The sequence below is a fragment of the Mauremys reevesii genome, linkage group 21, assembly GCF_016161935.1.
Source record: "Mauremys reevesii isolate NIE-2019 linkage group 21, ASM1616193v1, whole genome shotgun sequence".
Lineage (NCBI taxonomy): Eukaryota > Metazoa > Chordata > Testudines > Geoemydidae > Mauremys > Mauremys reevesii.
Genome location: NC_052643.1, coordinates 5,730,461 through 5,757,421, shown reverse-complemented (window position 1 = coordinate 5,757,421; position 26,961 = coordinate 5,730,461). Strand labels below are relative to the sequence as shown.

Below are 26,961 nucleotides of genomic sequence, written 5' to 3'. Positions count from 1 at the left end.
GCCGTTAGTTCCAGCACAAACAGCCGACCCTGCCCGGGAGAGGATTTTTCCCCCACTCAGGCGCTCAGAGGCAGCCCCTGGGGGCGAGGCCCCGCCTCGCGGCCGTTCTGTGGGGCCGGCGCGCTGCCTGTCGGGATAGGCTCGGACCATGACGGCCGGTGCTTGGCCGCTGCTGCTGCTCCTGGCTCCCCTGGCGGCCGCGGTCTACGAGGATCAAGTGGGCAAGTTCGACTGGTGCGTGCTGGGGCCACATCCGGGTATTTAACCCCCCCCGTCACCTGGGGTGGGGGCCTGGGCATCTCCCCCCGCCCCCTTGGGCTGGGCAACCCCCCCCGTCCGCTGGGGTGGGGCTCTGGGAATCTCCCTCCCACACACTATCCTCTGGGTCTGGGCATCCCCCTCACGTCACCCGGGGTGGGGGTCTGGGGACCTTCCCCCCCCCCCATCACTCCGTCCCCTGGGGTGGAGTTCCCACCGTCCCCTGGGTTTGGGCATCCCCCCACTGTCCTCTGGGGTGGGGGGCTGGGAATCCCCCCCGACCCTGGGGGTAGGAGGGGGGGCTGGGCAGCTCCCCTCCCCCTACTGTTGTCTCGGGCAACGGGGGCTGTGTCCGGGTGAGCCGGGGGAGAAGCAAGTCCTGAGCATTGCTCTATTTTAGCCTGAGTCTGACCCAGTTGCCACACTGGGTTTGACGGGTGCAGAACTGCTGCAGCTTTTGAGCTGAGCTTTGCGAGGTGAGCAGGAGCCTGCTCTGAGCTGAGGTCTGCCCCTGGCCCCGAGCTGGCTTGCCTGTGTCACTGTCATGGGCGCTGGTATCTCTGGGGGAGAATGCATCCCCCAACCTTGCCATGGTCGTGTAAGAGCCCCAGCCATAGAAACATCTGTAGGGAACAGGCCTGCGCTGGCCATCGGAAAGGTGCATTAGCTGACCAGGTATTAGTCCTCCTGTCTAGGATTTAGAGCCCTTTGCCTCAGGAAGCTGCTCCCTGTCTCTCTTTTCTCTAAAGGATAGCTGAGGATGTCGATTTCTGCTTCTCATTTCACTGGGGAGGAAGAAAATGACCTTTGCACAGCAGTGGTTTTCAACCTAAAGACAAAGGGATATAGGAATTGCCATATTGCCTCACATTCAAGGTCCATCTAGTTCAAAGTCTTGTCTCTGACAGTAGACAGATTTGTAGGAAGGAGTAAGAACTGTGCAGCAGGCAGACATGAACTTTGAGGCTTAACATCCCTTCCAGAATGATACAAAACTACTTAAGATAGCTAAGTCCCAAGCAGACTGTGAAGAGCTACAAAAGGATCTCTCAAAACTGGGTGACTGGGCAACAAAATGGCAGATGAAATTCAATGTTGATAAATGCAAAGTGATGCACATTGGAAAACATAATCCCAGCTGTACATATAAAATGATGGGGTCTAAATTAGTAGTTATCACTCAAGAAAGATCTTGGAGTCATTGTGAATAGTTCTCTGAAAACATCCACTCAATGTGCAGCGGCAGTCAAAAAAGCTAACAATGTTGGGAATCAGTAAGAAAGGGGTAGATAATAAGACAGAAAATATCATATTGCCTCTGTATAAATCCCTGGCATGCCCATATGTTGAATACTGTGTGGAGATGTGGTTGCCCCATCTCAAAAAAAGATACATTGGAATTGAAAAGGTTTCAGAAAAGGGCAACAAAAATGATTAGGGCTATGGAATGGCTGCCATATGAGGAGAGATTAATAAGACTGGGACTTTTCAGCTTGGAATATAAGGGGGATATAATAGAGGTCTATAAAATCATGATGGGTGTGGAGAAAGTAAATAAGGAAGTGTTATTTACTCCTTCTCACAACACAAGAACTAGGGGGTCACCAAATGAAATTACTAGGCAGCAGATTTAAAACAAATAGAAGGAAATATTTTTTTCACATGACACACAGTCAACCTGTGGAACTTTTTGCCAGAGGATGTTGTGAAGGCCAAGACTGTAACAGGGTTCAAAAAAGAACTAGATAAGTTAATGGAAGATAGGTCTATCAGTGGCCATTAGCCAAGATGGGCAGGGATGGTGTCCCTAGCCTCTGTTTGCCAGAAGCTGGGAATGGGTGATACTGGGCTAGATGGATCTTTGGTCTGACCCAGTATGGCCTTTCTTATGTTCTTAATGTTTGTTTTTATTAATTATGACGACTCTGGGTATTCTTGATATCTATATAAATACCCAGTCCCATTTTGGATATTGTAAAGATGGGCTCTTGCAGGTTGTCAGAGATATTTATTTATTTCCAGTCTCTTTCAAAGTGCTCATTTCACATCCATGGTGCCCTAAAACACGTTCTCCAGCAAAGTTATCCAATTCTGATGTGACCTACTGAGTAAAGCAATGGATGGGGATTCAGGAGACCTGGGTTCTAATTCTGGCTGTCACTGGCCTGCTGAATGATCTTGAGTAAATCATGTAATCTATCAGGTGCCTCAGTTTCCCCATCTGTAAAGTGGGGATAACTATGTTTATGTCCTTTGGGCTTTGAGGTCTACTGATGCAAAGTGCTGTATAAAAGTTTATTATTATTATTATTATTAATAAACTTTTATTACATGTCTGTTCTCAGTTGCATGTTTGTGGGTTAGATGGTAGAAATCCGTTGATGCTACCCAATATGCAGAGAGCTCAGGGAAGAATTTAATATGGCCCCAAAAGAGCTGTGAAGTCCAGTGACTTCCTCTGTGCAAGGGGCCGTCTTAATAGAAGCAGCACATGGCAGCTCTTTTCATTGATGATATACATTGTTTGCTTTGGTAGTATTTAGTGAAGATGCAAGAATGAGACTGGTTATACTGCAGTGCAACAGTTCATCTTTTTCATTTCTTGTCAATGAACGTAGAATATTAGACACTTTTTTCTTTGTGTGAATTTCCTAGAAGCAGATTTGACATTGAGCTCCAAAATATCACAAAATTCCTTCCTTGCTCATTCAGACTCAATTTCTCTCTTCATTTACAGTGATCCTCCTCTCCCCCCCCCAAAAAAGGAGGATTATAGTAGTGTTGTGGTTGCCCTCTGTCAGTCCTTAATAGTTGCAGCTAGTGCCACCATATTGTTTGTGTTCTGTCCACCTGTGTTAATTTTAATCACACTTTCTTTGATTTTCCTGTTCCTTAGGAGGCAGCAGTATGTGGGAAAACTCAAGTTTTCTTCCTTGGAAGCGTCACAGGGCTCCAAGAAGCTTATTGTGGCTACTGAGAAGAATGTGATGGCTGCTTTGAATTCCAGGAATGGAGAAATCTGTGAGTGAACTGTTGTTTTATGACTCGGGATCTGCCATTTGTGTGGGAACTAATGCACACGGGACCAAAATTAAACCCTGGAATACATTAAAAGTTACTCCTGCTTACACCAAGGCTAACTTTCGGCCCATAGTCCATTTTAAGGGTTGCGGGGTGGTTAACTAGACATGACTTTATTTTCCCTGGAGACAAGGAATTTTTAAAAATATACTTATCAATTTTATTTAATTTTGTTCAGGCTTAGTGGCTTCATTTCCTACTTTCAAGTATAAACTTGTTAGGTGCTGGCATGACTAGTCTGTTCTTGACCAATACAGTGGAACCAAGAACTGACTGGGGCATGAAGACTGAATTCCTCTCTCATCCCTAGAGGTGGTCCTGCTGGATAAGAGTTGAGGCACATTGGAAGGGCCGTTTTGGGGAAGCTTGCATTGGCACTATCTACACTGTACTTGGCCTGTGGTTAGACAGAGGATGTCAGTCTGTGGCACTGCCAGTTGATACCTTTCTTCAGCATGAAATACCTCAGGGGAAAAAATCATTCCCACTTTACTCCTTGTTCCTTTCAGTGTGGCGTCATGTGGACAAGGGGACTCCTGAAGGAGCAGTAGATGCCATGCTGATTCATGGACAGGGTAAGCAAAGTATTTAGCCTTTCCTGTGTGATGAGTGTTCATTCCCATTACAGACATCCAGCCAGGTTTGGACAGAGGGCTAAATTTGCTAGAGCTAATAGTCATGGTGAGCTTGTAGTGGATACAGGTGCAGTGTTAAAGATTGTGTCGTTTACTCCTTGGCCTGTCCTCTTCTAGACGCATGAGGATAATTTCCTGCTTATCTGCTCTGTTTAATTTACCGCTTGGTGCTATCAGGATCACGGCTACACAAAGATTTTTTTTTGTGACTGTGCATGACATTAGGAATTCTGGTCTCCTAGTGCTAAGAGTACAAGTGAACCATAAAACGTGAAATCCTCTGCACATTATACAAATAAAATGACCTTCCTGAATCTGAAGCAGACCAGGTGTCTTCTGGGCAGTGGTTGATATGTAATGTTCTATCCATAACAATGGAAGAGCAAATAAACTGGAGGATGAGCAGGGAATTGAATAAAGAAACCAATATAAAAATATTTGATTTGTTATTCTCTCCTCCTGGCCAGATGCCATCACTCTGTCTAATGGCGGGCACATTTTGCGTTCCTGGGAGACAAACATTGGAGGGCTGAACTGGGAGACATCACTGGACACTGGCAGGTGGGAAATCTTCAGCGGCCTGTCTCTCTGTACCCTTTGGAGAGGGGAATTTGCCTTCCTTGTGTGTAGTCGTGTTTTAGGGACAATGTCAATTACAGTAACTCCTCGCTTAACATTGTAGTAATGTTCCTGAAAAATTCTACTTTAAGCGAAACGATGTTAAACGAATCCAATTTCCCCATAAGAATTAATGTAAATAGGGGGGTTAGGTTCCAGGGAAATGTTTTTCACCAGAGAAGACTATATTTTATATATACACACACATACACAGTATAAGTTTTAAACAAACAATTGAATACTGTACACAGCTATGATGATTGTGAAGCTTGCTTGAGGTGGTGAAGTCAGAGGGTGGGATATTTCCTAGGAGCAGAATGGTAAATGATGAGCTACCACTTGGCTTAGCCCTCAAGGGTTAACACATTTTTAATGTAGCCTCACACTCTACAAGGCAGCACAAATGGAGGGAGGGGAGATAGCGTGGCAGAGAGAGACAAAGACACATGCGGATTGCCCCTTTAAGTAGGCTGACCCCACTCTAAGTACATTGCCTTTTTAAGTAGATCAGCAAGTTGAGACAGCAGCTGCTGCCAGCAAGCTCCCTCTGTCCTGAGCCCTGTCCGTGTCTCTGTGGAAATGGGTAAAGTGGGGGGAGGGAGTGGGACACCCTGACATTAGCCCCTTGCCCAGCAAGCAGGAGGCTCCTGGGAGCAGCTCCGAGGCAGAGGGCAGGAGCAGCACATGGCAGTGGGGGGAGGGGCAGCTGAACTGCCCAGCAATTGGTAGCCTGCTGGGCGGCTGCCGCACTGGGAACTTAGCGGAGTGGGGAGCTGATGGGGGGGGGGGGGCGGATGCCATTCCACCCTGGTTCCAAGCCCTCCACTAGCTCCAACGCTGCTCTTTCTGCAAGCAGTGGACAAAGCAGGTGGCTGCCAAACAACATTATAAGGGAGCATTGCGCAACTTTAAAACGAGCATGTTCTCTAATTGATCAGCAACGTAACAATGAAACAGCGTTAACCGGGGCAACTTTAAGTGAGGAGTTACTGTAGCTGTGAGAGTCATAAAGTAACCCTTGTGGGAATATTGTAGAGATGCTGAATTTTGCAGTCGTTTATCACACAGGACTAATGCTATATCCTATAACCATGGAAAATTCTCGCTTGAAGTGAATAGTGGGTTACATTTTGTATCTGGGCTGATAAATGTTCATGACTATTTTGCAATGCTGAAGTGTGTGTGGGGGGTTTGTACATAGCCTACATTTATTGGAGGTGGAAGATTGAAATCCGTTACTTATGCATAAGCTTCCCCTGTCTGTGTGCACCATTCTGGACCCAGAGATGCCACTTTGGCTTGATGGGATGGTTGGTCTTCAGTCCCATCCTTGCCCTCACCGCAGAGATCAGCAGTTAGAGCGCCAGTCAGTGCCAACAGTTGTGGTGGTTTGGTTGCACAATATTAACTCTATCTAGGTAAGAGTAGCTATTTTTAAGAAAAATGTGAGTGTTGTGCCAGCTACCAGGGTGGAGAAGAGCAGGGCTGTTTGTCTATAATTCTAGTGTTGCTATGATCCCACAAGCTGGGTAAAGTCTCTGGTGCACACTGACCCGCTCTGGACAGCATTCTCAACTCGATGCACTGGCCAGGGGACCACGCACAGCTCATCAGCACAGTTAACAATGCAGTCTCCTGAGAATCGAAAAAGCTGGTGGGGTGTTGTAATCATCTCTCAGAGAGGATTGCAGCAGGGAAGATGAAGAGGAAGAAGAAGAGGAAGACATCTTGTTCTGTTATCCTCAGCAAAGTGATATCGTCAGGATAAACTGGTTAAAAATCAGGAATTTGCTGAACCTCTGCCTCCCCTGTGTCTGTGAGATCTAGAACCCCAGAGATGCAGCAAGTCACTAATGAAAAAAAATGTATGAAGGAAATCACATCATGCTATAATAAGGTGAATATGCTTTTTCTGTGAAAAGAGTATAACATTTGTCTGTAAAATGTATCTTTCTAAATATTTATCAGGATAACGACAGGCATTTCAACATCCCCAACTGTTATTTTCTGGTCTGGGAAAATTTTTTGCCCCATCAGGCACTGGGATCTCAACCACCACCGATGTGTGTTGTGTGTGCCACGCACACACGATTTTATAAAATCTGTTTTATAAGTATTATCGCCTCACCCTCTGTCTCTGACCTGTGCTTAGTTTCCAGATGGCTAGTTTGGTGGGGTTCCAGGACACCGTGAAATATTTGGCTGTCCTGAAGAAGGCTGCCCTTTCTCTTCATTACCTCGCCAACGGCCACCAGAAATGGGCGGAGCATTTACCAGAAAGGTACAAATCCAAACCAAGGATAGATCACTGCCTCTCAAACTTGTCTTAAGGGGGAGAGGACCCTTTTGCTTCTGAAAATGTTGCGCATAGTATCTCATGGGGGCGGGGGTTGCATCCATTTCCTGCACATATGAGAATATAGACTCCTTGGGAGGGGGACCTTGCACTGCACAGTATGAAGAGAAAATATGAGCGGTAATTAGGGGGAGGGAGGGAAGAGGGTCTTCCTGTGCATACAGACAGGAGCACATCCGTTTCTGTTTACTGATTTTAGTGCAGGCAAATTACAGACCAACTGACAGCATTGTGATTTGTGCACTGTATGGTACTAACATGGACTTGTGGTAAAGTGATCACATGGTATCTTAGGGCTCGTCTACACGTCAAAGTCAATTCAGATTAAGATAGGGTGTGAATTTAAAGAGTAGTAGCTATTCCTGAGCGAGTCCATGTGTAGACAAACCTTTAGGTTAGTGGAACAAAATAGGTCAGGAGATGACATCTCTTACGGAGAAAAAGCAATCTATGAATAAACTAAGCATGTTAACCTGAACAAACCAGTTTGTGCTATTAGTAGCAGCTTCCAGTCAGAAAACAGGGGCCCACCCAGGTGTGGGAATCCTCTTGTAATACACAAGAATGTTCTAATGTGATTGACTTCTGAAGGAAGATTAAAACTACTAAATAGTTACAACTAGGCCAAACAGTGATTGCTACATGAGACCTGACCATGTTCCAGTGACTGAGGCCAGTGGGAGAGGGAGGATGGAACTAGGATACCTGAAGGGAGGAGGTGGAGTTGATAGGGGAAAAACTTTCTAGTGGTGAATCTGTGAAATAGCCTCCCAAGAGAAGTGGAGGAAGTCCTGTTGCCTGAGACACCTACTATCCTGCCCTGGCCTGAGAAGGCTAAAGGGAAGATGGGCAGAATGACCCAGTAAGTTATCTTCATCAATACTGTCTCTGGGTTTTCAATGTGTTTAACTGCAGGAGGCGATGGCTGAAGGGGAGGAGTCCCTAAAACATTTATTTGTGTTGATCGGCAAAAATTCTCCTGTTGGCTGATGCACCCGGTCTTTCCTTGGGAGACCCGTGATGACAGTGAATAGGCTCCTAGAGCAGGGGGCTTTACAGGTAGCTCTGGGCAGCTATTGGAGAAGGTGATTCATTGCTACTTCTCCTCTTGCAGTGAGAGTACCCAGTACCAGCTGGTGTATTCGTATGGAACCGGGGTAGTACGTGCACTTGGAGTTGCTCCTCGAAGCCATTTGAACATTGTAACCTTCAGCGTAGAAGATGGCGAAATTACAAAACAGGTAGAACTGGTACATTGATGCATGGTGTCAGCTCGTCACCAGGTTGGCTCTAGTGTGGATCCAATTTAACAAAAGCTCCCACCTGGGTAAATGTAATGTGATGTCTAGGGAAGTTAATTGCATTGCTGGCACATAGGTCAAAATGTCATCCTGTCTCCATGGGATGTCTCATGGGCCTGGAAGGAGACTTCACAACTGCATCTCCCAGACACAGGGCTTGCAGAACACAGTAAAATTGAGATCAACCTGGGTAATCTCAAGATGGATGGCAGTTTACCCAGGGTTACAAAATCCTGGCTTTATGGGTATCCCAAGGGGAAGAGCCACTGTTCATAGATAAATGGGATTCTCCTGCTTTTCACACAGGCCTTTGTTAGTGTGACTAAGTTTAGAAGTGAAATGTAACATTAAGCCTTTGATATCACACACTGGCTGATACAGGCCCCTGGCAAATGGACACAAGGCTCTTTCTGGAATGTCTTTATGGGGCTTTCCAGCTGCCTCTCTCCCTTTATTGCCCTGCAGCTAAGAGTGGCAGCCCCCTGGATGAAGAGCCTAAGTGGTGCCTGTTGTGTGGTGGGTGAGGCAGTGCTGGTGTGTGCGGACTCTGACACACAGTCGCTCTATGCTTTATCCCTGGATACTGAGCAGGAAATGAAGCAGATCCCACTGCAGGTGAGTGATCCTGAAATAGTCTCACATGTAACTGGACATCTGGACTAATGTGGAGGAGGGAAGGGGAGATCACATCGCTTCCATGTAATGGTTGCTTATGGGGTGATGATTTCAACTCTTTAAATCTCGTTTTTTGTCGTATCATGGGAAGTAGTCCATCCTGCATCCCAGACCTCCGCACGATGGCTTCATGTTCAATCAGATATGGACTAACCCTTCATAAAGGTTTATTGTTAGTGAGGAAAGGGATGTGTTTGATCAAATTGCATAGTAAGTTTCCATCTTGCCATGTTTGCTTGTTCCTCTTCTCAGGGCCTTGACCTAGAATTTGCTGATGGTTTCCAGCCCAGGATTTTACCCACTCAGCCCAATCCTGCCAGTGCGTCACGGGCTCAGTTCTTCCTGCAGCTGGCTCCAAGTCACTTCACACTGCTGCAGTACAGAAACGGGCTGCTAAGCCTCGTCCGGGACTTCCAGCAGGTAAACAGAATGAACACAGCCGCAGATCTCTGAAAAGAAGAGATGAACTACAGCAGAAATTCAGTGAATTGACTGTTTGGCTGGCTCCATCCACCAGTAAAACCAGAACCTTCATAAAGCATGCACTAAGCATTATGAACAAGCAGCTGAAGCTCAGGTTTCAATCATACTTTCTATAGAATTGGTTGAACCTATGTACAGTAGCAGTTAAACTATTTAACATCAGTTCAGGAGGATCCAGTTTCTGACATTTCTCACCAAGGTGTGAGTTTACTAATGCAGGGTCTGTGCTGAGTCAAGAGATGGTTTGCTGCTAGAAAGCACTTAAGTGACCAGTGGTTCTAGTACACTTAATACTGCTGGTGGTAGTTCTAGTGGACCAGAAGTACATGAAATGACCATTTCAGATTCAGTGCAGTATTGTCTACAAGAGACTGGCCAATTGGGGATGGGCTCAGTGATCTAATAGGTTTCTAGAAATTAGCGATGGAAAAGATCACCTTTTCCCCATTAGGTTCTTGTCTTCCTTTCTTTGATGGTAGCTTTCCATCTCTTATGCTCCTGACTTTCATCTGTAATGGTATTACTGTTATGAGTGGGGAAACCTGTTAGTTCTCAACTCCGAAGACTCAGGCAGAGCATGCTAGTGTGAAAATCACCTCAGTGGCAGTGTCTGGAATTTTGCCAGGCTTCTGACTGGTCAATGATAAAATGCTAAAGGTTACTGGACCCCAGCATGAACCATCTCTTCAGTGGTTGTACCAGAGGTTGCTTCTCTTCCTTGTAGCGAAACTTACCAGAGTCCTTCAGTCTGTCAGAATTGCTTGTCATGCTGAAATGAACTGACCTGTTGGAATTCGGCTGAAATTGTTCTAAACCAAATGAGAATTAAGTCCTTTGCACAAACATGTTCTTATTTCCCCCCCCCCCCCATCCCCCTCTGTTTTTCAGGCAGCTTTGGTGAACTTTGCAACAACTGGGGAGAAGACTGTGGCTTCTGTCCTGACCTGCAGGAATGAAGTGGTTAGTCAGTTGCAGAATGGAAATTTCAGATTTGCTTCAAGTTCTAAAAACTTAGTTTGTGTTGCTTTTTGACTGTTATAAAGGTTTTGAGGGGCCACCAAAGAGCAGTGTTCTACCACTGTCAGACTGAATGTACCACCTGGACTTAAACACCTTAGGGCACAAGATTCAGTCTCCATGGAAGTCAATGGTAAAACGTCTGTTGACGTCAGTGGGGCCGAGATTTCATCTGTTGTGACTATCAGTATGCAAGCATCTGTAGAGCTGCTGAGTATCGAGCCGTGGTGCAATGAATATACAGAGCGAGATGGCTCTTAAGGATTGTCTACACTACGCGACAAAGCACATTAGAGGTAGAGTGCGCCAAAGTGCTACACGCTAACTACCCTGTGTAGTCCTTGCTGGCATGACCTAAAAGGTACCTAGGTTTGTGTTAACATAGTCACAACTACGCTAACGCAAACGAAATACTTTTTAGTTTGCACCAGCAGGGTCTACATGGGCAGCTGGAACACAGCACATTAGAGTGCTCTGCAAATCACATCCCTCTAATGCGCTTTACCACGCTGTGTAGACAAGCCCTTAGCGAAATAAATACCTTAGTGTTGGGAAGGAAAGTCTGCTGACTAGCTGATACCGTGATGGGTGACTAGACGCTATCATTTTAAAAATCAAAATCCTACCTTTTGCACTGTTTTAATAACCAAATGCCCTCACCCATTTCTCACTAAGACCAGAGATTATTAAAAATGGAAGAATTAAAACAAAATCCATTTTCTTTTTGGAACCGATGCTATTTGGTCTTCATTTTTCAAGCTGAGAGGAATGAAAGATCCTAGTCAGTTTCAACTCTGAGTCAATTTCCCATTCACTTTCATTTTCAGGTTCTCCTGTGCTTAGCACTAGGGGATGAGATGAAGTGGGGGAAAAGCACTCCACAGACTCTGCTGACAGCCTTACGGTAGCTGGATATTCCTGCCAAAAGCATGGATTAAACAATATTGATTATTGGCTTCAGAGCTAATACCCTGCTGTAATAAATATGGTCATTTCAGCCTCTCTGAGCTAGTGGAGCAGGCTGCTTGTCTGCAGAGACAGGTAAACAGCACTACTTCAGGTCTCATTTGGAAAGTTATCATCACAACCCAAAGGGCTAGAAACATAAAACAAGAAAACTTCCATTCTGAAGAAACTGATAGTGGCATCAGATTGCTCCATGATACAGCTTCCCTCCATGCGTGCACCATCTCCTCCCTCCCTACCCACCATCCCTTTAGCATGGTGCAAAATCTGTGTTGCAAATGCTACAGGGGAGTTTTAAAAATCCATTGGGATAGAGAGGGGAAAAAATCATGACATATTTTAATTGGTTAGGTTTTGTATAAGGTATTTTCACACAACCTATATTTTGGGCCATGTTTGACCTGACAGTTTCCATATACAGTAGAACTTCAGAGTTACAAACACTAGAGTTACGAACTGACCGGCCTACCACACCCCTCATTTGGAACCGGAAGTATGCAATCAGGCAGCAGCAGAAACAAACAAACAAAAAAGCAAATACAGTACAGTATTGTGTTAAATGTAAATTACTAAAACAAAGAGAATTTTTAAAAAATTGACAAGGTAAGGAAACTGTGTCTGTGCTTGTTTCATTTAAATTAAGATGGTTAAAAACAGCATTTTTCTTTTTGCATAGTAAAGTTTTTCAAAGTTGTATTAAGTCAATGTTCAGTTGTTTAGAAAGAACAACCATAACTTTTTGTCCAGAGTTGCGTACAACCTCCATTCCCCAGGTGTTTGTAAAGTCTTGTGAGAGGAAGTACCCAGCTAACCACTTCGTTTTTCAATACCACTTATCATTTGCCTAAGTTTGCAGCTGCTGAGCAGGGAGGCAGAACTTGTTCCTGTTAGACACTTAATGTTCTTATGTTTTCCATGCCTTTGTCATGCTCACCAGTTCTCTTTCTATTCCCATGTTCATTGCAGAAATCTAGAACTTCTGATAAGGCAGACAGCGCTTTTGGACGTTCCCATAGACAGGTATGGAAGGGAGCTTGTTGTCAGGAATTGTAGGCAGTCTTTGCAATTAACAGGCTATTCCCTTCTCTTGGGTTTGGAAGGCTGAATGGTGGAGTGGGACAGACTATTACTCCGGAGAATCATATTTTTGCATCAGCTCCATGAAACTTTATCCAAAAGCATCTTAAAACTATTCAGTTTGTGAAACTGTAGGGAACTGGATGAACATGCTACCCTCTCACAGCATTACAAAGAAACAGATCTTCCATTTAGACACCCATTTCCCCACCTTAAAATGGAAAACTGCTTTTTGAACGTCAGTTTATTTCAGAAACAGTGCCTCTATGTAGTTAGGAGAGAGAGCTGCCTGGTATTTGAAACAGGGCATTGGGAGCCAGGACTCCTAATTTCTATTCCCAGATCTACCATTGACTTTCTGTGTGATCTTGTGAAAGTTGTGTAGTCTCTGTGCCTCAGTTTACCCTGTAGTTTAATGTGTGCTTATACCATCTACCCTGCAGGGGTGCTGGCACTCAAATAATTGTTTGTAAAGTACTTTGAGATCTTCAGAAGAAAGGCATCATAGACCTCTGCTGTGTTCTGTCCAAAAGGGCTCAGAATTACAGTAATTACTCCATGGAAGCATGTGCAGATAGAAATGTCACCTAGAATTTGTTTTCTGTCCCAAACTGGTGTGCTGTTTGCGTTCTGTTAAGCAGCTGTTGTGTTGTGCTCCAGAAATGTCTGCATTTCCGTGGTGGGTGAATCGATCCTTGTAAATAGTTTATTGTATACAGCACTTTGGAATCATTTGTGATGAAAAGCGCAGTGTAAGTAGATTATGTGTCTTTGTCAGCTTGTCTTTTATAATGCTCTAGGAATTCTTAGCCTGCCCCAACAACACCTACAATATTAACCTGTATTTGGTTGAAACTGGGCAAAGACTGCTGGATACCACGATTACCTTCAGCTTAGAGCAGAGCGGTGCCAGGCCCGAGCAGGTAAGTTAGCAGCCTCTCTCCTGTCGTTGAAAGTGGTCAGAGATGGCTGCATGGAGTTTCTCTTTACATCAGGCTTGGCTGTATCTTGAGGCTTATCAAACCTTTTGCTGCAGCCAAACAGACAAGCCCCTGATTTAAGGTTGGGTAGGATACTAGTTTGGGAGTCAAGGAGATTTGGCTTCTACGTCCCTCTACCACAAAGTGCTGTTTGACCGTGGCCAAGTCGCTTCATCTTTCTGCATCTGTTTCCCCAGCTGTAAAAGGGGGTTAGTGAAATTTACCCACTTTTGTAAAACACAAGATCTATAGATGAAAAGTGCTTCACTTATGACAGCCTTTTCTGACTGGCAGGGCTGGTCAGAGCTCTTTGGGTGATCTGAAGGGGTTGCTGGTAGTGAGAAGACCACCACATGTACCCATGAGGTTTTTGATTCAGATATGGTGGCATTGTGTATCCCTGGGTTTATAGAGCTTGGCTGTAAGGGCAGGGCAAGGGTGGATTTATAATGGAGATATACCTATCTTCTAGAACTGGAAGGGACCCCGAAGGGTCATCGAGTCCAGCCCCCTGCCTTCACTAGCAGGACCAAGTACTGATTTTGCCCCAGATCCCTAAGTGGCCCCCTCAAGGATTGAACTCACAACCCTGGGTTTAGCAGGCCAATGCTGGCAGATGGGCGGAACCTCATATAGCAGAGGAGGGCTTGACATCATAGAATAATATTGCCAAGCACAAAATAGCTGCTGCATTTGCCAGTGTGGTCTTGGCACTGCTGATGTCTAACTCAGTGCTTTAAAATACCTGAAGTATGAGAGTTGCTGTATGAAACCAGACTCTGGTCTGCCTCTAGGTTTGTGAGAAGTGTATCCCTGAAGGTAGCACCTCATCTTTTTGTTGCTTTAGAATAGAGGTACTCAACCTATTTACCATTCTGGGCTGCATATGCAGCTCTCTGTGTTATGTGGGTCGCATCCACACAATATGTATACTACCTGTCTGGCCCTGAGGATGTCACATGGGCCGTAGTGTGTGCTGATTGGGCCACAAGTGGCCTGCGTGTTGAGAACCACTGCTTTAGGAGCTTAAATGTAACAGTGATCTTAAATTCTTTCCTCTTCTCACCTTGAATTGCATCTTGCTTGTCTAGGGCAGGAGGTTATAATCCTGATCATCTCCTCTTTCCTCGTCTCCCTTTTCCAGCTCTATATCCAGGTCTTTTTGAAGAAAGATGACTCTGTGGGTTACCGAGCGCTGGTGCAAACAGAAGATCACACGCTCATGTTCCTCCAGCAGCCAGGTAAATTGGAACCAGATTGGCTGGTTACCCCTGTCTGTAGTGTATCCTCTCTTGGCACCTTCAATAGTGCACATTCAGGGGCAATTGTGTCCAGCCAAGCAGATTCTTTCCTGAGCTAAATCCCATAGAGAAGCGAGAAGACCAGGAATATCCCTCACCCCCACAACTTGAATTTTCCTTCACTGCCAGAGCTGAGAATCTGATCCTGTGATGTGCTTTGTTGAAGCAACAGCCTGTTGGCTTTAGTGAGGGTCTGCAGGGTTGCAGGGTTCTACCCACACAGAACTTATTGCAGAACAGGGACCTGTAGCAGTTATTCCTTGATGCCTTTTGGAAAAGAAGGGAAATTCCTCAGACAAAATATGGTGTTAAACTTTAGGGTGGAGTTAAGAGTCCATTTCTGTTGCTTGAGTCTTTGAGGCCTTGCAAGAATGTTAGAGATTGAACTTCATGGTGTTTTTTTTTTTTTTAAACTTTTGCTTTTGATGACTCCAACCCTTTTGCAAGCCCTTCAATGCTCAAGTCATGGGTGTGTTCTTTCAACACTGTCTCTTGTTTAATAAAGTGAGGGGGGGTTGTTAGTGATTAAACTCCAATGTGTTGGTTATTGTAGTAGACAGTAAATATCGATATCCAGATAGCTTCAGAAATGTGGCATTTTGTGGTTTATTAAGCAGCTGTTTACTTTTGTGAAGACCAGACAGAAGATCCTTCAGTCCCAAGTGTTAGGGGTATAGCTCTCAATCCATTTAAAAGGACTGGATTTGTAAGATCTTCTTGTCTCCCGATTGCTCTCAGGAACAAACGCAGCACACATCAGGAAATTAACTTGCTCTTTTGTTTGAATCAGCCTAGGTTGCCTTTTCTTTGTATCTCTCTAGGAAAAGTTCTGTGGAGCAGGGAGGAGTCGTTGGCGGAAGTGGTAAGCTTGGAGATGGTGGATCTACCTCTGACGGGTGCCCAGGCTGAGTTGGAAGGGGAATTCGGAAAGAAAGCAGGTAATAGCCAGGACCTCACTCAGGGTTCCCTCTAATTTTTCCCACCCATGTGTGGAATGAATTTTGTTATGTGCACCAATATGGAGGTGAGGTGTGACACGTCACCTTCATATCAGTGCACATAACAAAATTCATGTGGTGGAGGTGGGGCCAAGAGGTTCGGAGTGTGGGAGGGGGCTCGGGTTGGGGTGCAGGCTCTGGGGTGGGGCCGGAGCTCAGGGGCTCTGGGCTGGTGAAGGGAGTGGGCTCTGGGGTGGGGCCTGGGCTCAGGGTCTGGTGAGGGGTGCTGGTCTGGGGTGGGGTCAGGGATGAGGGTTTTGGGGTGTAGGATGGTGCTCCAGGGCTATGGCGGGGAGAGAGGACTCCCCCAGCAACCCACTCCTTGCAGCAGCACCTAACCAAACAGTGCCTGAGTTGGTGTGAGGATTTGAACCAATGAGCACCGGCCACAGCCAGGTTCGGGCTGTCCCTTCCCTGGCCGTGGCAGGTCTGGAACTGGGGCCGGAGGAGGGGCACCCCTCTCCTGGCTGCAGCAGGTCCCAGCTGGGCGGGTTCCCTGAGTGCCTGCGCGGTGCTAAATAGGCTGCTGCGCGGCCGCGCAGCTTACAGGGACCTTAGGCCCCACTACGCATAGAATTGAGCTTCTGCAGGGGTCTAGTTTTATGTTTATTTGCTTCTTGCTTTTCATGCTTGTATAGTTTCAGTATCCCTCTCCCCAAAGCTGTGAGCTCTCACCCCAGATCCCTTGGGCAGACAGTATGACCAAAATGAACTAAAATAAACTTGACTTCCAGGTTCTGGGGTCGTCTCTCTAACTTTTGCATCCTCCTTCTAAAACTAGACCACACATAAAAGCTCTACTAATAGCTCTTCCATATCCCTCTGGGTAGAACAGACAGAGAGTGATAGGGAAATTACAGCCAGCTTCCCCACTCTTACTAAAATGCACTGTTCGATTATCCTGTGTTGTCTTAGCCTGAAGACTGAAATATAATTGCCTTTATTGTCTTTCTTGCCATCCGGATCCAGCCATTCAAGGTAACCCAAAGAATCACATGCAGTTCCTTTCCTCTCTTGTGACACCCTTTGCTGGTGGATCTTTGTCCTCCCTGTTTGGTTTCTTTCTCGGAGAAGAGGTGGATTAAGCATAGGACATGGCTCCTAACAGGAATTAATTCAGACTTCAGTTGCCAAGATTTGGGTGCTTCTCCGTAATGATGGCTCCTCTGTTACGCGAGACGTGAAAGCAGGAGGCGTAAGATCAAGTACACTCGTTGGTTTTAGTTGGGCACTTGCTGGAGTGATAGGGAAGAGACTCTGCACACGGTAGTGTTGCAGCTTGCAGGAAAGCTGGATGTGAGGCGAGCAGAGTGCCTGCTGAAGTGAGATAGGGCAGTGTGTATTTAGGGGCTTGGTAGGCAAAGGAGCTTCTATGATGGTAATGGGATATAATATGATCCAGGTGTCATGAAAGATGAGGCAGAATTTTCTTAACTAATATATACATGTGTGGCAGCACGTGACTTTTACAGACTGAGGCAGTGGTCTGATTTGCTGTGCTGTGTGTATGTTTCCCCTGCTGTGCACCACTGCTTGTTGCGCTAACCGTTGTCACTGACTTGTTTGCAGACGGCTTGCTGGGGATGTTTCTGAAGCGCCTCTCCTCCCAGCTCATCCTGCTGCAGGCCTGGACTGCCCATCTCTGGAAGATGTTCTATGACGCCAGGAAGCCACGGAGCCAGATTAAGAATGAGATCAATATCGACAACTTGGCAAGAGATGAGTTCAACCTCCAGAAAATGATGGTGATGGTCACTGCTGCAGGAAAGGTGAGGAGGGCAGGGACTAGAAGCCATTCCTGGAAATGGAGCATACCGTCCTGGCAATGGTGAGGGGGGATTCAGTGCTGAGTGCAGTGAGAAAGGTGTCAGGAGACCAGCAGAGTGTCTTGTAGTGGAGGAGGGAACCCAAAGTGAAATGCAACATGTAGATGTGAAAGACAGGCTGTTACATACATTGGCTTTTCTTTTCGTCTCTTTGCTTCAGCTCTTTGGTATTGAAAGCAGCTCTGGCACCATCCTATGGAAGCAATATCTACAGAACGTGAAGCCTGGCTCCTCCTTTAAACTGATGGTGCAGAGAACAACGGCCCACTTCCCGCACCCCCCACAGTGTACGCTGCTCGTTAAGGACAAGGTGAGTCACACAGACACCTCGGATTGGTTTTACCTCCATGTAGTGAAAAATCCACAGTGTTAAAAATTTTCAGATTTGCTTTTTAAATGCTTTAAACGATGACAAAAAAAAAAGATCATTCACCTAATTGCTTTGTCCACTACATGAAGTGGAAAGTCAGGGCCTGTGTATGCTAGTTAAATAGGAAAGGCTTTCCCTCTGCTGGTCACGCGACAGTATATACTCCACAGAAAATAAACACACACTTACTTATTTTGGTGACATTCTGGACAGGCCATGGTAGGATCTCGTTAGAATTTTATACATCTTATGTGAACGCTATGGGATCAGCAGAGATGAGGTGATTTGAGTGCACAGCATATTCATCTGTAGGGTAAGGAGCACAGTGAAGGGAGAAAGGAGGTGTAGACATTAAATCCAAATACACCTCTACCCCGATATAACGCTGTCCTCGGGAGCCAAGAAATCTTACCGCGTTATAGGTGAAACCGCGTTTATATTGAACTTGCTTTGATCTGCCGGAGTGTGCAGCCCCCACCCCCCCCTACCCCCCCACCCCCCCCCCCCGGCCAGCGCTGCTTTACCACGTTATATCCGAATTAGTTTTATATCGGATCACATTATATCGTTACCAAGCCAGCAGGTAACTTCATATGCTAGAAGATCAACCACCCTTCTCTGAGTTTGCCCTAACTAGTTTCCCATCCTGTTGTCTGTTTCAGGAGACCAAAATGAGCTCTCTCTATGTCTTTAATCCCATCTTTGGGAAGTGGAGTCAGGTGGCTCCCCCTGTTCTGAAGCGTCCAGTTCTTCAGTCTTTGCTTCTGCCCATCATGGATCAAGATTATGCCAAAGTGCTACTTCTGATTGATGATGAATACAAGGTAATTTTGTTCCTAGGGCAAAACAGTCTCCATCTGCAGGATAAATATCTCCCCGTCAAGGCAAGAAATAAGAACGTTGTCAAGTCATAGTCCGCAAAGGGAATGAGACTGACTTCAAGGGACTTCATCAAGATAAAACACACATTTAAAGCCACTTCCTTCTCTTTGTCACTAATAACCCCATTAGATTAACACAGAGACTTTAAAATCTAACTTTGTTGTTCTTGCTCTTGGTTTACCTCTTCCATTTCATTCCGCTTGTACCACGAAACCAAAGTTGTCGCCTGCACTCTTGGCTCTAGACCGTGGAACTCTCCTGGCTCTTGTGCACTAGGCGCCATTTGTTTTATTTGGTCCCCTAATACTGCAGGCGAGAGCTGCATCCCAAACCGGACTATTTTCATTCCAATTGAAAGAGAGAGTCACGAGAACCTATTCAGTCTGGTTCGCGTTTGAACCCCCCCATGGTTTTTAAAACAAACGCTAAATTTTCAGTCCGCACTAAATTGATTCTACCCCTCTTTTTGGCCTCCCGGTGCAGAGGTAAAATATAGCAAGTCGCTGGCTTACAAACCAGGGAGCTGTGTTTCAAGCACAGGCCACAGTCCCCTCCCCAGTGCAGATTCCTATTGCACACTCCCTATGGACCTCTTTATGTGGATTGTAAATGGCTTATATTTTTGCCTGGCAAGAATATAAGTCACTTATTGAACAGGGAAGGGTAGTGTTAGCGTCCCTATTACCCAGGGTGCCTCTGCCCTTGTTTAGCCAAATTCATCCGTAATTCAAGCCATTTAAATCAGTGGAATTTACATCTCTAGTGAATTGGGCCCAGTAAGGTTAACTGGACTAGCTTACTTACATATGTGAGACTAAAAATTGATAACTAATGTCTTTGTTTAAACTCTTCTTTATCTTCCCAGGTTACAGCTTTCCCAGCAACTAAAAACATCCTCCGCCAGTTAGAGGAAATCGCCCACTCCATCTTTTTTTATATAGTGGATGCTGAACAGGGCAAACTCTCTGGTTTCCGGCTGCTAAAGGTACAGAAGATGCTCTCTGCTATGTAAGAAGTGACACGTTCATCCCACAGAGTGTATGTATGGTGGATCTTCGCTGTCATGGTATGGGATTTTGGTTTGACGTATAAGAAGTACAGCTGGGTATAGACTTCTGCCAGTTCTCAAAAGCTTCCTAAAATCTTTGTAAACTCATAGTTATATAAGTAGTCTTTACTGAAGAATCCAGACATGTCTCCATCCTGCAGTTTGGTGAGAATCCATAAGAGGGAGCAGTTCTCCCATATTTCCCGGTTCAGATGCACTTTGGAGCTGAGACGAGATGAGAGCACAGTAGTTCAAGTAATCCTTCCCACCCAGCTCCCCAAGACTCTATTGCCTATTCTGAGAACTAGTTTGGCTGCCCTAGACAATGGGCAGAGAAAGCATGTGCTCTTCCTCTAGTAAAAAGTGTTCCCCTGTTCCGTTGATCCTCTAAATCAGTGGTTCTCAACTGGGGGTCTGTGGCCTCCTGGGGCTCCATGAGCCCTTCCATGGAGCCCCCACCACTGAAACACTGAGCTCCAGGGCCCCCCATGGGGCTGAAGCCCTGGTTCTCCCACCCAGTGCACCACTCTGTTCTAGGGGGAATCTATCTATGTCCTGTAAATGGAGATTGTTTCTTTCAGAGGGTCAGGAAACCTTATTTTGCATCTTGACTCCGCTGTAGGATCTGACAACAGAGGAGAGCTGGCAGATGACCATCCCAACTGAAGTGCAGAGAATCGTGATTGTGAAGGGGAAGAGATCAAATGAGCATGTACACTCCCAAGGCCGTGTGATGGGTGATCGCAGTGTCCTCTATAAGGTACTGCAGACCTTGTTAGCTGAGCTTTGGTGGCTGTGAGCTGTATGCTAAGGTTTCCATGGAACTTGGCATGGAAGCATCAGGGAGCTGATACCCACCTCCTGGGCTTGTAGACACTAAGCGTGCTTTAAAAGCAACACTTAAACTGGTTGGAAAATGCTTTTGCCAGCCGTGCTGTCGTTTTGAGCTTTATAGAGCAGCCCATATATTAGCAACAAAGGTAGCAAGTCTAACTTGCTATTTATTATCTTCCTGATCCTTTTTTTTAGACCAATGCTGAGGTCAAGAGAAAGGGGGAGAAGGGGTGGGGAAAAATAATAAGTCTTAATGTCCATCCTGGGATGCATCCACACTTGTCCAGGCCTTTTACCAGAAGGAACTAATCCTGGATTTGCTATGGTCCTGTTCTCCCTCTCATGCTTCCCAATGGTCCTCCTCCTCCATCAAACAATTCTAGCCAGGCAGTGGTGTTGTGAGCTTCCAGCTGAGAGATTGGTTTGGAAGTGGACTGGAGATTAATGACCCTAGGTAAGCAGAGACCAAGTGATTTACAGAACCATTGAGCGTGGTCTCCAGGAGGATGTCGCTGGCTGCTGCATTCTTCCAGAACTGCATCCCAGCAAGAACAGGTGGAGCATCCCAAGCTGGAGGAGCTGACTGTCCGGGTGGGCGATATTGCAAGTGAAGTATTGCATATCAATGCACCTGCCTTTGGGGAAGATTTTAAAACAAGTGTCTGATAAAACTTTTGTTCTTTTCTCTTCTGATTGGGGAGCACAGCTTTGTAAGTCAAAGCCCATTTCTAGCACTGCTGGTCCTGAGTCCTGACCCAAGAGGGGACAATTGGTGCCAAGTTTCTGAATACACATCAGTGTCTCTAAACGTTACTGGAAGACAGGAGAAGCTTAATTTTGGCAGAGGAAATTTTCCTCTCTAAATTTTTTCAGACAGCTATTAAAGACCATGGGGGTATCATGACAGCTGCGACTGATTATAAATCTGTCCTGATGGTTTGTGCTATTAACAGACATCTTGTTGCCTCCATCTTTGGCTACAAAGGTCTGGGATAATCTGCACAGATTGCCCCTGGCACAATGGTTATAAACTAGGGGCTTCCCCACATTTCTTTCCTATAGTCTTTGAACCCTAACCTGCTGGCAGTGGTAACGGAGAGCACGGATACTCACCATGAACGCACCTTCATTGGAATCTATCTGATTGATGGAGTCACAGGCCGGATCATCCACTCTTCTGTGCAGAAGAAAGCAAAGGGACCCGTCCACATTGTCCATTCAGAGAACTGGGTGGTGGTAAGGAAAAGTTATTGCTTGTAATCCTTTAGATTTGAGATCTGGAGGCAATCGCCTACACTGCCCAGGGAACGCTCCCCGACTCCATGCCAGTGACTGTCCAGCTACCCTCCGTGTGAATTGACTTGTGCTGGAGCATTCTGCTCTGCCCTCCTGAACAGTGTCTTCCCCTCTTGTCTCAGTACCAGTACTGGAATACTAAGGCACGCCGGAATGAATTCACTGTGCTAGAGCTGTACGAAGGGACGGAGCAGTATAACGCCACAGCCTTCAGTTCCCTTGACCGCCCACTGTTGCCGCAGGTCCTCCAGCAGTCATATATCTTCCCATCTGCCATCAGTGCCATGGAGGCCACCATCACTGAACGTGGCATCACCAGCCGTCACTTGCTCAGTAAGAACTGGGTTAGGACAGGGTGGAGGGATTGGGTTACATGTGTGTCAAATTTTGTATTAAAGAAAAGGTCATTACAGTATCTAGGGCAATCAGCCATGATGGTCCCTGGGGCTGCGTTAGAGAAAAGTATATTTTTAAAGTTAGCCTGTGATTTGAAAAAATAGTGCAGCTACAGCCCTTCCCTTGACGGAAATCGTGGTGCATGCTACTGTCTTCTGTGTGCATTAGACATTGCTGCTGTCTGCATGGGCTGTGCCTTCGCCTGTCACTCATGAGCTGCCTTTAGAGCAGGGGTAGGCAACCTATGGCATGCGTGCCGAAGACGGCACGCGAGCTGATTTTCAGTGGCACTCACACTGCCCGGGTCCTGGTCACTGGTCCGGGGAGCTCTGCATTTTAATTTAATTTTAAATTAAGTTTCTTAAACATTTTAAAAACCTTATTTACTTTACATACAACAATAGTGTAGTTATATATTATAGATTTATAGAAAGAGACCTTCTAAAAACACTAAAATGTATTACCAGCATGCAAAACCTTCAATTAGAGTGAATAAATGAAGACTCGGCACAGTACTTCTGAAAGGTTGCTGACCCCTGCTTTAGAGCAACAACAGTATTCAGCCTAGCCCTCTGCTTGCTTCCACACACCCTCCCTCATCACTGACTAGTGGCAAGCTCTCTCTGGCATGCCTCAGGAGGACTACTGGATTAGCCATCAGAGAGTGTGGTCAGAAATGGTCACTTCTAAGAGATGATTTTTTTTTTTTTTTTTAACGTGCAGTTGGGCTTCCCTCTGGGGCAATTCTCTCCCTTCCAAAGGCTCTGCTGGATCCTCGACGCCCAGAGATCCCTACAGAACAAAGCAGGTAAGCAAAATGCTGCAGCAGTAATCCCCGTTCCCAGGCATCTGCCAAAAGGGGGAAAGCTGAGTGTTTTAATGCGTTAGTCTGGAGTAGATAATGTATCAGTTCTGTCTGGCCAGATTCCAAGTAATTCTTACTCTAAATTTAGAGAGGCCGTTGTCTTCATTGGCAATTGGACTGCTTTACTGCCAGTCCAGGTGTGAATAAATTAGTCTGTAACACGGTAGTCCAGAGGGCTGTCAAAAAGCACCTGTTAGCATCATACTAGTGACTAGTATTCTACATAATTATCTATGGTTTTTAGAGTGATACTTTAACTGATTTATTCCTATGGCCTTGAACCTGGTTGGTTGGTCTCTCAGACTTTAGAAGGAGGTGGACACTACCCTAATTACAGCATGTTCTGGGCTACCAGTTTGTCTCCCTCTTCCTAATAGCCTTTACCAAGCACCATGTGTGAATGACTAAATTATCTGTATAAAGATTCTAATGTTGTATCTCCAGACTTGAGTTCCAGATAACAGGCTGCTTAGGGATTTACCCACTGTGCTGTGTTTGGTTGGGTTTCAATATCTCTCTCAAATGTCTTTTAGGGAAGAAAATTTGATTCCATATTCCCCAGATGTCCAGATCCATGCTGAGAGGTTCATCAACTACAATCAAACCATATCCCGAATGAGAGGGATTTACACTGCCCCCTCTGGCTTAGAGTCCACGTGCCTGGTGAGTCTAGGTTAGGGTTTCTTTTTGTAAAGCATGATGCGGGATACAACAGTATGCCATCACACCCCGTTTCAGGGAAGGTATGTAACTTCAAGTCTTGTTATAAGTCATTGCTTAATGGTTTCCTGAACTGTGCTTTGCTTGATCAGAACTATAGGGATGAGCCTCTTATTAGAGGACTAAGATTTTTGTCATGGATGTTTTTAGTAAGAGTCAGGGACAGGTCACAGGCAATAAAGACCTGTCTCTAACTTTACTAAAAATATCCATGATAAAATGGGAAGGGACTGGGCAGCTGCGGGGTGGCTGGGAGGTCTGGGGACTCCCACCGCCCATGGGGGCTCAGAGCTCTAGGGTCCACTTGCCCCTCCTGGCACCTGTAGAGCTGCAGGGGACCCCCGCTTCCCCACTGTGGCAGCTGGGGATTTGTGGGGGCACACCGCCTCAGGCAGCGGGGGTACCTTACCACTCCCTGCTGCTGCGGGAGGTGGTGGGACCCTGCAGCTCCCAGCTGGTGGGGCTGAAGTCACAGAGGTCTCTGGAAGTCACGGAAAGTGTAGCCTTATCTTTTATTAACATATTTGGATTTCTGCGTGAAGCTGCTGTAACAACTGGTGGTCTCACTTCTTTAGGTTGTTGCGTATGGCCTGGACATCTTCCAAACCAGAGTCTACCCATCCAAGCAGTTTGATGTTCTGAAAGACGACTATGACTATGTGCTGATAAGTAGTGTTCTTTTTGGACTGGTTTTTGCCACTATGATTACAAAGAGACTTGCTCAGGTGAAGCTGCTGAACCGTGCATGGCGGTAAGCACGTGGGTGAAGGGAACACTGAGGGCACCGGTGAGGCTGGAGAACAGGCTGGCTGGGATTCTGAGTAGCTGATCATCTGCTGGTGTGCACGCCACAACTGGGTTTAATTATATGTTCTAAATTGTACTGTTGTGATGGAGGCAAGTATTTATAGCACATTTCTGCTGGAAACATTGAAGGGAGGAGCTGCCAGTGGAAGAAGAATATGCTTCACCTGGGAAGAATTCTATCCAATGGCAAGGAATTAATGAGACTACAAAGGAACAGCCATCTGTCCAGGACTTCACTGAATCAGTGTGAAAAAACCTTCTACAGTTTTTTTTTTTCCCCCTTCAAAGTGCTAAGATCACATCACTTTCCATGAGAAACCTTCCCCACCTTTAGCTAAGATTGATATCAAAATACTAAGGATGTATTTCTCCCCCACTTCTGGGGTGCACTTTGAGACCAGTTGATGGTTTACCTCTTCTCTACCCCAACCATTCCTGAAATCTTGGAGGAGAACCCTAGATTCACCACAGCTCTGACTGGAAAGCTAGGGTTTGTAAATGCGAGCTACTGTACATGGGGGGCATGGGAAGACGGGATGTTCGTAAGTTAGCCAAGAGAATATTAACAAAATAATGCAAATTCAGGACGGATTGATCAAACCTTTTAAGTAAATTATAGCAATGGGGAAGGAGTTCAGGGAAAGATGATGCTTACTAAGGTCTCCATGTCCTTTATTTATTGTGACTGCACTGTATGTTCCTTTTCTGCTTTTTAATCTTTCAAATGGTTGCACAACACAGACCTCATCGATTGGATATTTCTGGGAAAGATTTGCCCTGGTAAAAAAGTAAATATTTCGAAGGGTTTAGCAAACCTGAGAGATGCCGTGAAGTTGCATCTAAAAACATCCCACCTTTTATGCTATTTTGCCAAACAGCTAAGCGATAACTTAAATCACGATATTTTTAAACCTAGTTTCAGGAGTAAAGAAGCCTGCAATTTGTTTTCCCTCCATGTATCAAGGATGTTCATGCTTGGTATGTAGTAATATTCAGTATCTAATTTTAAATTGGAATACGTTTTTACAATTATTTGTAACTCATTGGGACATTAAGTGCTAACATTGGTTCTGAACCTCCTGTGTACTGAAATGGTTGCAACTTGGCACATGGCAACAAAGCCCTTTGCTTCTTGGAAGCCTTATTGATTTATGTTTGGCCGAGATGTGATTGGATAACCAGATGCTATAACAAACTAGATCTTGTTTTTAACTGTGAAACTGGTCCACAGTTCTTTTGTGTGGAAGAGTGCAGGCAGAAAGGATGAGGAATATGAGGTCATTTCTGCGGAGAGCAGGTTATCTAAATAAAAGTAATTTGATCAGTATCTATAAGCATGTTTGAATTTTCTGTTAGATCTTTTTGATTGGTATCTGTAGTTTACTTGTAGGTTAAGCATTTCTCCTTTTTTCCATTCAAAAAATGCAAAGACACTTGTTAAATCACTTAAATGTAAACAAGAGGTAGTGGTGATGGCCTCTACCCCGCTGCACATAATATCAGTGTCTACCAGGTAAGTCTGGACACAGGTAGTGGGACGTAGCTCTCTTTTGAGTGCTGCATAAAGAAAAAACATGAAAACAAAAAAATACAAATTATCCTCTAACTTTTTAAAACTTTTAAAAACTTGCAACTAATTAATATTCCAGATCTCTTACCTTTCATCTGAGAATCTCATTACTTTAAGGATTAATAAATTAGAGGTAACAGTACACCCACAAAACAGCTAATTAGCCTTACCAATTTTAAAGAAGGCAGAACTGAGGCTCAGAGACTTTGTGAATAGCGTGAGGCACCTAGCATGTTACTAGCTGTGTGAGAGTAGAATCCAGCAGTCCTGACTCAGTGCTACATGCTTAAACCAGTAGGAGTATTCTTGCCCCATGAAAACAATGTAAAAATAAATGTGCTTAGTACTGAAGAATGCCAAAGAAACCATAATGCCTGCCACAAAGACGTTTACCGTCTAGGAGTCAGAAGAAAACTACAGTTGGTGAGGACACAGCTTATCACATATCCTCTGAATACAAACGAAAGGAGGTTTGCTGTTATAGTTCAGATTAGTTTGTATTACTGCAATGCCTAGGAATACCATTGTATGAGGCACCGTTCAGAGAAGCATTAATGAGGACAGTCCCTACCCTAGAGAGCAGGGCTATGTGGTGAGGGGC

At 45.4% G+C, this 26,961-nt stretch overlaps 1 protein-coding gene across 1 annotated transcript; it reads left to right on the top strand.

Annotated features, from left to right (window-relative positions):
* Positions 1 to 39: 39 nt before the first annotated feature.
* Positions 40 to 26,589, top strand: EMC1 (ER membrane protein complex subunit 1). The gene is made up of 23 exons (XM_039509302.1): positions 40 to 234; positions 3,155 to 3,279; positions 3,849 to 3,914; positions 4,442 to 4,535; positions 6,745 to 6,873; positions 8,063 to 8,189; positions 8,715 to 8,864; positions 9,177 to 9,344; positions 10,296 to 10,367; positions 12,357 to 12,410; positions 13,268 to 13,390; positions 14,592 to 14,688; positions 15,570 to 15,686; positions 17,316 to 17,515; positions 17,733 to 17,882; positions 18,605 to 18,766; positions 19,690 to 19,809; positions 20,495 to 20,632; positions 21,769 to 21,942; positions 22,125 to 22,335; positions 23,122 to 23,206; positions 23,797 to 23,926; positions 24,559 to 26,589. The coding sequence occupies exons 1-23, from the start codon at positions 149 to 151 to the stop codon at positions 24,736 to 24,738; spliced, it is 2,958 nt and encodes a 985-aa protein (XP_039365236.1). The 5' UTR covers positions 40 to 148; the 3' UTR covers positions 24,739 to 26,589.
* Positions 26,590 to 26,961: the final 372 nt, after the last annotated feature.

Excerpts from the sequence above, each read along its gene's own strand:
- EMC1 (XM_039509302.1), top strand. The coding sequence starts at position 149 with ATGACGGCCGGTGCTTGGCCGCTGCTGCTGCTCCTGGCTCCCCTGGCG. Across the intron at positions 4,536-6,744 it reads ACATCACTGGACACTGGCAG|TTTCCAGATGGCTAGTTTGG; the intron begins GTGGGAAATCTT and ends ACCTGTGCTTAG. Across the intron at positions 9,345-10,295 it reads TCGTCCGGGACTTCCAGCAG|GCAGCTTTGGTGAACTTTGC; the intron begins GTAAACAGAATG and ends TCTGTTTTTCAG.